The sequence below is a fragment of the Haplochromis burtoni genome, unplaced genomic scaffold, assembly GCF_018398535.1.
Source record: "Haplochromis burtoni strain Fernald_Lab_line unplaced genomic scaffold, NCSU_Asbu1 Contig_7, whole genome shotgun sequence".
NCBI lineage: Eukaryota > Metazoa > Chordata > Actinopteri > Cichliformes > Cichlidae > Haplochromis > Haplochromis burtoni.
This window is the reverse complement of record NW_024582368.1, coordinates 250,508-260,851: the sequence shown is the minus strand read 5'-3', so window position 1 is coordinate 260,851 and position 10,344 is coordinate 250,508. Positions and strand designations below refer to the sequence as shown.

The 10,344-nt window shown below is 38.7% G+C and overlaps 1 protein-coding gene across 1 annotated transcript in view; it reads left to right on the top strand.

Moving 5' to 3' along the window:
* Positions 1-1,431: 1,431 nt before the first annotated feature.
* Positions 1,432-10,344, top strand: part of hpse2 (heparanase 2) — a 49,209-nt gene continuing 40,296 nt past the window's right edge. Inside the window, exons 1-3 of the mRNA XM_005913892.3 lie at positions 1,432-1,845; positions 3,531-3,685; positions 4,778-4,939. Coding sequence (XP_005913954.1) covers positions 1,463-1,845; positions 3,531-3,685; positions 4,778-4,939 — 700 coding nt within the window. The 5' untranslated portion in view covers positions 1,432-1,462. The remainder of the gene's footprint in view (positions 1,846-3,530; positions 3,686-4,777; positions 4,940-10,344) is intronic.

The window sequence follows — 10,344 nt, the reverse complement described above, 5'->3', positions numbered from 1 at the left end:
CCACTTTGTACCAAATAAAATCAAAGGATGATCTTTTAATCTGCTTTGTGGGGAACTTTTGTGTCCCTAAACCTAAAGCCTGACTGCTTGGATGATTCTGTGTTGTGGCTTCGTGGATTCGTGAGTAGGTGTTGTATACCGGAAAGAAACGATTAAATTGAGCTTAACTTTGTGCATTTTTTCTCTTAAGTACTTCGTTGCTCATCTGTGAGACAGCAGTGACCTTAAACGACAATCGCCTGAGGAGAGCTTGGCGCATTGCGCCGTGGAAAAAAAGAAATAAGCGGATGGGGGGAAGCGCAGTAGCCTGCACTTTGGTTGGTGTGTGCTTGCTCACAAGTATCCCAAGAACATCTGGACTAAAGCCATATAAAGAATTTATAGGTAAGTTCCATGTGCGGAGACTTACATCCCAAACTGGTTTTGAATGCTTCTGAAAAGAGGCCAAATATCCAGACTGGCATCTCCAAGTGCCATCTCTAAAATGTGCAATCAATAATCTATTTGTCAAGAAAGCAGAGCCTTTGCAATGATCATGAGTTATGCTGCTGACAAGATCTGTTTTTGTTTTGAAGCTGAATTTTTGTTCTTTTGAACAACAGCCTCGAGATTCTTTTCTTTTACTTTTAATATTTTCGACTTTTTGCTGGAACGTTTAGTTTAAGAAATACGACGTAAGACGGGCGAAAACGACCTTCAGTCAGTCTCTGCTGTAATAATTTCTTATGATGGACAACTGAGATTTTCAGTTTGGCCAGGCGATTAGAGGCCTGCGTACGGTCAGCCTGAATTTAGGTGAGTCTAAGCACAACTTCTGGAAGATCTTTATACAGTCTCCCATTGCGCTATCAATATGGTTATTCTAAAATTATTTTTTTCATATGACAGTATTGCATACATTTAATCCAAGTTTTGCTTTTCTTCAGCTTTTTTTTAAATGATTGATTATTATCTTTCCGAAAGGACCAGCCGCCATGGCTTATCATTTTTAAGGAAAAAAGCCTTTTATCCTCGCCCAAAGGACTTAATCGGTTCTAAATGTGTACTTTTCTTACTTGTTGGTATTTGAGTATAGCTTAATTACTGGACTGAACTCGAGTTTTCTACAAAATCTGATTTTGATTTTAACAGCGTTTTAAGAAACAACGATTAATGTCAGTTTCTTCAGAAAACAATAACCTCTGTATTCGGTGTTTAGGAAAAAAAAAACTGCAATCATAGTTCGTAAGACTAAATTCTTATACTTGTGAACTGGGAAGACTTTCGAGTAGTCTGTCCTCATACCTCGGAGAACCTTAGAGGGGCGGTACTGTCTTCTCTCCTCCTACCAGTTCTTGCTCTCACAACGGGAAAGGCTGGCTCGGGGCGTGCGCTCTTGCGTGCAGCTCCCAGAAATACTCGGAGGGGCGGGGGGCAGGGGCGGGGGGGTGAGACAGCTAGACAGGAAGACAGATCCAGATCGATGAGACCGAGGTATAGAACCGCCATCGAACTCCTCGGAAGCAGAGATTGTTTAGTGCTTGATTTCTTTCCACCTTTAAGCTTCTTTGCGCACACTGATCCCCCTGCTCTCCAAACCAAGAAGATGCCCAAATCCTCTCCGCGCGTATTCCCATGGCCCTCCCTGTGGCTGGCATCGTTGCTTATTTTGATGGTGCAGTCGGTGCTCTCGTCCTCTACGTATCAGAGACCTGCAGTCGCTGGGAAGCGCCAAGGCTTCTTGGAGAGGACGCTGGTTCTCCTGGATGTCAACACCCGCAGTTCAATCAGAGTCCTCAACGAAAACTTCCTCTCTCTCCAACTGGACCCCTCGATCATCAGAGACGGATGGCTGGACTTTCTGAGGTACAAAAGAACCCTTTCCTGCTTGTCGTCTACATCGATCTATGTGGGTGCCCTCCTCTAAAATATTTGGAGGTTATTTTATTCATTACGCACGCAGCCACGTTGTCTGAGTTGTCATGGATCGATCCAGCACGTTTCCTTCTCACTCCGGGAACCAAGCAGTCCAGTTCTCCATACTGATTCTGACTGAGGTTCGCAAAGTTTAACTTTAAAAAAGACTACACTGAGTGGACGATTCCTTCAAAAACTGTCCATTTAGGGTTGCAGCTGTTATAGTCTACAGTGTGCACTGTTGCATCAAGATTTGATAAAAATGATCTAATGTCTATCTAAATCTAAAATGCAAAATGTCACTTTCATAAGTTAGCCAATCTACTTTTCACCTTCTGAAAATAACTAAAAGAACAGATCGACTGGTTCCAATGGCAGCTATGTTGCTTTTTTTTTTTTTAAATAATGAAGGGTAACTATTTATTTACTGCTGGCTTTTCACCCTGAGTATTTCTCTGAACAGTTGGAGGAAAGCACAGACTGAGACCACGACCCGCGCCACTGTCACAATATTTTGGCTAATGAAGCGCAGCATTATTAAAACCCAGACTTTCAATAATAACTTTAAAGTGTGTTTAAACTAAACACACTGACAATACCCGAAGTCTCTGGCCCGCTATGACATGTATTGAGTAATGCCAGATAATGTTATTCGGTACAGCTTCTTATATAAACTGGAAACCACTCAGTGACAAAGAATGAGCACATCTTAATCCGCGCGTGGCCCATTCTCGGTTATTATTTTACAGTAAATATATGACATTTGATATTTTATTCACATAGCCGTTACACTTCTACGTGTCACCTAACCACTGTTCCAACTTTGATTTTTATATTTATTATTATTGTAGTTCGTATTGTTGTTTGTTACCCTTACATTGAAATGACGAGGATTCATATGTGTGATCAACCAAAATTAAAAATTCAGTAAGACTCGTGGGCCGTTTCCGCATTTTTCATAATTGAACTGGATTATGTGGTTTAGACTGACAATCGAGCAAAGTAGAAGTCTCTCTCTATACTTTGAATTAGTTTTTAAAAAAATGAAAACTTCATACTCACTAAATATGAACTTAGCTTGAATAGCTTTGTATGGACTACACGCTCCTTTTGATCGGCCTCTATTTCACGTGAATAAAGAACATGAATAAGTAAAAGGCAGCTTGAGTGTATGAAAGAAAATAGGTAAAGAAACAGCAAGTTAGTTGGGAAAAATATTTTTAAAATATTGAGGATAGAATTGTTCGTCAACTACACAAAGCATGTGTGTGTGTCGTTTTAATCCTTTGTTCATCAGCTTGTGGCCTTGTACTACCTGCTGTAGTGGCTGCCAAATGCGTCGTGGGTCTGCAGACGAAGGGAAAAAGTTTTATGATAGACCTGCAGCAAATTAGCAGTTACGGGAAAATCCAATTTCTTCTGTAGCTAATCTGTTTAATAGCTGGATGGTCTGAAGTAAACGGAACTGAAGAACGGGAGACAGGACGATCACAGAGAACGACGACTTTTTACTGACTTTAACAAATATATCCCTCGTTATAAATGTACATAGGTTAGCAGTTTTAACGTGTGAGTCTAGTCTGTAAAAACCACCCAGTTGCTGAAGTGTTTTTTTTTTTGTCCCATATCCGCAGCTCCAAGCGGCTCGTGACCCTGGCGCGAGGCCTGTCGCCCGCGTTTCTGCGCTTTGGTGGAAAGCGAACAGACTTCCTGCAGTTCAACAACCAGAAGAACCTCGCCAAGTTCAGAGGGCCGGGACCAGACTACTATCTGAAAAACTACGAGGACGGTGATTAGACATGACATTTTCTCCTCTCTCTCTGGCCCCAGTATTTATTTTAGACCGACTTTTAGAAGATGATTAAATGTTTGCTCTCATGTCAGTCCCCATTTCTTTGAGGGAATGTTAAATCCTCTGAAGCTAGGGTTGCCTATTTCTTCATGAAACGCTGTGCTACGCTGCCAGTTTAAGGACTCCTAGCTAAAACGAAAGCGAAGACGAGAGAAACAGAAGTTTAAAAGAAAAGTTAGAAAACAAATCATTTTACTAGCCGCTACAACTGTTTTTAATATATCGCTCCTATAGTATGGTTATGCCTTTTTCACAGCAGGACGTTATGACATGAACACAGGTGTTATCATCTTAATTATGATTCACACCTTAAAAGCACAAAACCTTCATTAAAGTTGTTGGAAACACCTGTGTTTACCTAACATTTCATATCACAATGGCGGCTTTTCGCCGTGGTCCGCAGAGCCAAATATTCAGTTTTTCATAACCCCCCCCCCCCCCCCCCCCAAAAAAAAAAAAAGAAAAAAAAAAAAACGGCAGATATTTGGCTAGATATTTTTATATGGCTTCACTAAAGTGTGTTGACAAAATATTAGAAACACGTCTTAGTATAACCCAGTGGACTACAGTTTAACGCATCCCTAATGTGTACACTTTAAAAATTAACTTGGATTAATTTTATTTAAATAGTTTGATTGCACACTTCATTTTAGACACATGATAAAGGCAGAGCACTAGACTGTATTCATTTTAGATAAATGTGTGTTATCAAAAAAAAAGTCACAACTGAGGATGTAAATGGCGATGTAAGGAGGTGGTCTATATACTTAGTCTTGCTAGATATCAATAAAACACGTGTGTTTCTTTGAATAGTAACAGACTGGGTTACAGATATAACTTTATGTTCTGGCTTTGGCAGTGTGTTAAACTGCTGCAGCCTTCTGGTTTCAGTGTGACTGAATTAAAAATTTAAAATAAAATAAAAAAAGATATGTACAATTAGTTTGGGGTGAAAATTGCAACATAGGTTTCTCTATGGCAAAAATATTAATAAAATAATAATTTTTTTCCATTCATTCTGGTTTTCAGATATTGTGCGCAGTGACATTGCACTGGACAAGCAGAAGGGCTGCAAACTGGCCAGCCATCCTGATATAATGCTGGAGCTGCAGAGGGAGAAGGCAGCCACCACCCAGCTTGTTCTGCTAAAAGAGCAGCTGTCTAACATCTACAGCAACATTACAATAACAGGTAGGAGATCACACACACACACACACACACGCATGCACGCACGCGCGCACGCACAAAATAGGCCTTTTTTGGCACTTATTCATATCCTGGCGTATTGTCTGCAGTTTGTTCATACACATGCATGTGCACTCACATGAGGTTCAAAGCACACCAGTGTAAACCATCAGCTTTCAGAATGACAAATGTAATTTGTAAAGGAGGAATGTAAGGATGGATATAGGGGTGCAGCAGCAGGCAAGTAAACAGAGCACTGACATTTTCGCTGGTTACAGTTAACTCAACCTGACCGCAGAAGGAACTCTGACGTCTTGATGTTGGGTGGGCTGCATTTCTTATCTGTTTTCCTTTGTGATTGATTGGGATGGAAATAAGAAGCTGCAGGAGAGGATAGTAACAGAGGCAAAAGTAAAATATTGGATTTATGTTTTAAAAGTATTGTACTGCTCAGAAAAGTCCACAGACTTGGACTTGGTAATAAATTGGCTGCATCTGTCAGCAATAATTAATTCATGCTGTTTGTGTGGTTTCAGAGGACTTTGGATTCAAAATAAAATTGTAGTTGATTACTAGGAAGGTTAAGTCTTATACACGCCCTTTTTATCTTCGTTAGCATGTTGAAAAGTCAGTGGGTTGGAATTGTGTTTTGGGTTGGTGGGATTTTTATACCAAAATCTGAACCACCCAAAAAAGAGTTTCAAAACCTGTAAGTTCTTTTGGAAAAGTAATGTTGGACTTGGGAAGTAGCAGGGACCTGAGTTGAAGAGAATCATTAGATACAGTGATGTACATGACCACGTGTTCTCTGTCTGGAGACATTAAAAATATTTGGCCATGCGAATCTTAAAGTCATTGATACATTATGTAAAGAATCCAAATATACGTTAATTGAACCCCGTTGAATATGCCACTAATATTTTTGGTCATAACATGCAGAGAACAAAAAAGCCTTGCATGAGTTGGTCTACAGAGTATTTTTCATGTATTCAGACTGTACTGCTTCCCTGGGACAGACCCTCTGTGTGTTGCTGTGTGAGTGATAGAGGCAGATATGAAGACCATACATCAGCTGCATATTTTCAAATAGTCTCAAGTGCAACAGTGAAAACACAAGACATATCGCATTTATCAAAGTAGGCAAATACACAGAAGAAGAATTTGTACCTGCTCGGGTGTGGGGTCAGTTCACAAGTTCAGGTCAGGAGTTATTTACTGTAGCACCCTATCATTAATACTGATCTGTTGACTGTGCAAAAAAAACCCATGGCCTTGCAGTATTTCATTGTATCACTGCAGGAACTGAAGATTTTACACAGAGTTCCAGCATTTTTGGAACATCTACTGCGCATGAGAGTTTGAAGTTTTTTGGGGGGTTTGTTTCTTTGTCTTTTTTTTTTAACAGCCAGATCTATTGTTGATCAAACATGCTGGTAGCAATTACATAATTATATTTTCTTGCATTGTTCTCATATGGTGCTCATATGAATACAAATTTAAAGACACAGTACGAGCAACTAGTAATGTGGGTGTTATGGCCAAGCTTGTTGAGACATGCAACTTGTATAATTTCAGAAAAGCATATAACATGACTACTGTGCGAAACTGTAAGATCAGCAGAAAATAGTGTTGGAGTATCCAGTTCTGCAGTTCAAATCTCAACAAATACTTATTACACACACAATGTTGTTGTGATGCATTGACATCATTTGCATTATCATTCTGATATTGTCTGAGTTGCTGTTTCTTGAAAAAGAAATAGCCATAATCTTAAAAAAACATGATCAGGACACCTAGTCCCAGTCTTACATGTAGTATAGCGCTAATGTTGCTCAAAATTAAGACCACATTTCCCATAAACCCTGCTGCTTCCTGTCACAAAGAGGATGTTAGCAGCAGCAGCTGCAGCATAGAGGAGAGGCAACAGCTTGTCTCTATGACTAAAAGATATGTTATTTTATCCTGTAAATACTGTTTTCAAACTGTATTTAAATTTGCTGAAGCAAGTTGATGAAGTATAATCTTAAAATATTGATACATTTAACCTTTTGTGAATATGAACTAATTGTTATTTTCCTAGATTTGAGACATTTTAAGTGTTTGGGACTCATGGAGAATCATGTCCTTTTAAATGGTAAAACCTCAGTTTGGAGACCCATAGGGTAATGCTAGTTTTACGCAGGTGCCACATTTCTTATCAGACTGCACTTAATTTAGCGAAAGTCTTTTCACAAAAACATCTAATTTTTCCAAACACAGGCTAAGCTAAAAGCAATTATTTGAAGCTATTAAGGGAATTGGTGAGGCTATTGGTTTCTTTTAAAGGTGCAAAAACAAAAAATGTGGAACTGAGCAACTATTAGTTGAGAAATAAGTCACCAGAATGCACGCTGATGACACTGAAAAAGTCCTGAAAGTGTGAACATGTTTCTGTGTAAAGTCCAATCTGTGCAGAAACTTCATCTCTGTGCTGGAGAGAAACAGGGGTTCAGAGGCACTAAGGATGTGTTTAAATATGGTCTGGTAACAATTAGTCAAGATCTGTGTGTGTGTGTTTGTGTGGGTGGGTGCGTGTGCTTGTGGTGTGTGTGTGTGTGTGTGTGTAAAGGCAGGTGGTGTTTTAAAGACCTTTAACAGTCTCTCTCCATCCTTTTCCACTCACCACTGTCTGACCTTTGGCCTAGGCTTGTTAGAGCTATCAGTAATGGGGCCACTCTGAGTTTACATGCGCACACACATTCAGCTGGGGTATGAAGTTGAGAAATTACCATGACCTTAGACAAGGTCATGGCGAGCGTCATTTCATGTCTCTCTGCAGGAGAATATTCCTCCATCAAGGATCACTTCCTGGACCTTTTTCTCTTTTTTTGCTTTACCTTTTCTTCTCTAACTCTATCAGTTTCCTTTTCTTTATAACACAACACCTCTCTTATATTTACTGTTAGTTTAGCTATTCTGATTTCACATGAGGATAGGCATGTTTTACACTGAATGAAGCGACCAGTCCGTTCAACTTGGGACATTGAAAACCTCGTTCATGTATTGAATACTCAAAGGATAGACACAATTCAATTTAGGAATTCCTATACTGTGTTATTCTTGTCATATAAAACTGGAAGATCAGTATTTGTGAATAGGAACCAGAAGAAAATCTTCCAAAAACAGAGAAATCTGAGAAGCAAGAGTGAAGAGGAGGACATTGTCAGTAATGAGGTCTGCAGCTGCTTGCAGGAGAGTGAATGGAAAAGCAGTTTTCTACTTTACTTTAAAAGTATCAATGATCTTGAAATGTTTTCTTTGACACTAAATACAAAAAGAACTCATCTAATCAGTGTTTTTATAGTTCTAGCTGCACCAATGGGAAGAAACTGCATTGTGCCTACACACACACACACACACACACACACAAATACACACACACACACACACAACCACACACACACACATATATATATATAATATATATATATATATATATATATATATATATATATATATATATATATATATATATATATATATATATATATATATATATAAATAAATTGAATAACTTAATGCATGCATCAAAAGTTTCTGTATAAGTACACAGTGAAAGAAATTATGGTGACAGAGATACAAAAAGCTACACTGTCCTGTGCTGTTAAAAACTGCATAAAATCAATATTTGTCATATTCAATGCAGCCCTACCCAGACACTGAGGTAATAGTATTATTTGGTTGGTTATTTTATGTTTACATGCATGAATAGTTACATCATTGGGGGAGGAAGTATCTTGATGAAATATGGCAGTTGATTAGCAGTTGATTTCCTCATAAAGGCAAGATGTCAAACTCCAAGATAACTGGCAGTTTTGTGGTCCTTGCTAAAGCCAACTGTTGCTTGTTGGAGAAGCCAAGAATGAAGATCACTGCAGAAGGAGTAAAGTTATTAGGACTTTAAATTAGTAGTGTCCCCTGCACAAACTATTGCAAAGAGGAGTCATTATGTGATGGTACATAGAGATGAATTTATTTTAATTGAGTATAGTGAGACAAAGATGACCACTTCACTTGATCAAATTTTGGTTTGAGATGACACACTTAAGAATATTATTTTAATGTAAGATGAGTCAAATGTTGGCTTCATGATCTAGCAGATGGTTTGGAGCCTGACGTCACAATTTAGCCTCTACTCTTTCTCTGTTTCTTAGTCTGATCTCACACTCGCAGTATTAAGTGACATGAATGTTTACGGGATTTAATCAGTTGTTAGGTATACGCAAACATTACTGAGAGTAGATCAGACACTAATACCATGAGCCTCTCTCTGTAAGTTGGCACAGTCAAGGCTAGAAACCGCTAACAGAAAGATGCATAGCTCCCCAGGAAACATGAGAAGAATGACAGAAAAGTGAAATATGTTAATGTTTATGTAATGTATTCTTTGCAACAAATGTTCTTGTGCACTTGATAAAGGTCATTGTGCTTAAATGAAATCTTGGCCACGTAGTTTATTTGGCGTGTGTACAATTCTACCTAAACATGAAGTCTACATGTAAAACTGAAGGGTTTTTTGTCAACGACTGTATGTTTCAGTGACTTAGTCAGTGTTCAGATTCTGAGTTGCAACATATGGGAGAATAGAGGAGAATTTCACTGTATGCATATCTCAAATGTTCCACAGAGTTAGTGGATAGCCTTTCTAAGCCTGCTAGAAAATATGAACAGGGCTGGACATGCAAACTTTGATTATTACGTTTGACTGTTTTCATTAATACTGTACACACTGCTGCACTCTAGCTTGTGAAACCAGCTGTACTTTTGTGTACACACTTGATGTAAAACTGCACATCAAATGTGTAAACACATATTGAAATATTTCACCCCAGCTCAGATATCAAATCGGATTTTTTGTGCGAAAAACTCCTATCCTGTGTGCAGTACAACTGTGAAAACTGAAATGAAATTCTTGACAGAAAGCGTAATGAGACACTAACATACAGGAATATGTTAAAAATCTGGAAAGACAAACATTAGGAACAGAACGGGGAATTCACTGAACATCTGTGAATGGCTTGAAAATGTTTTCATCAAAACAAACTGGCACAGCTGTCTATAGCCTCTAGTTATAACTTTCTCTTTTTAAAAAATCAAAACACATTTTCTCGCAGCACTGGGAAACATGCTCTATTCTTTGTATTTGTTCTGCTCACCAACTTCTCCCAGACCTTTATCACTCCTCTTCTTAATCGTATGCTTTAAACTCTTTCGTGAGTGACCAGAAGTGTTTCTCCAACGGCTTCCTTATCTTTTTGTTTAAAATTGCCTCAGTTAGTATGTTCACACTTTGCGTGAACTGTAATGGATTTGGTTTTTGGTGTTGCAGCTGCTTCAGTACCCGGACCATCTTTAGCTCACTGCTGAATACA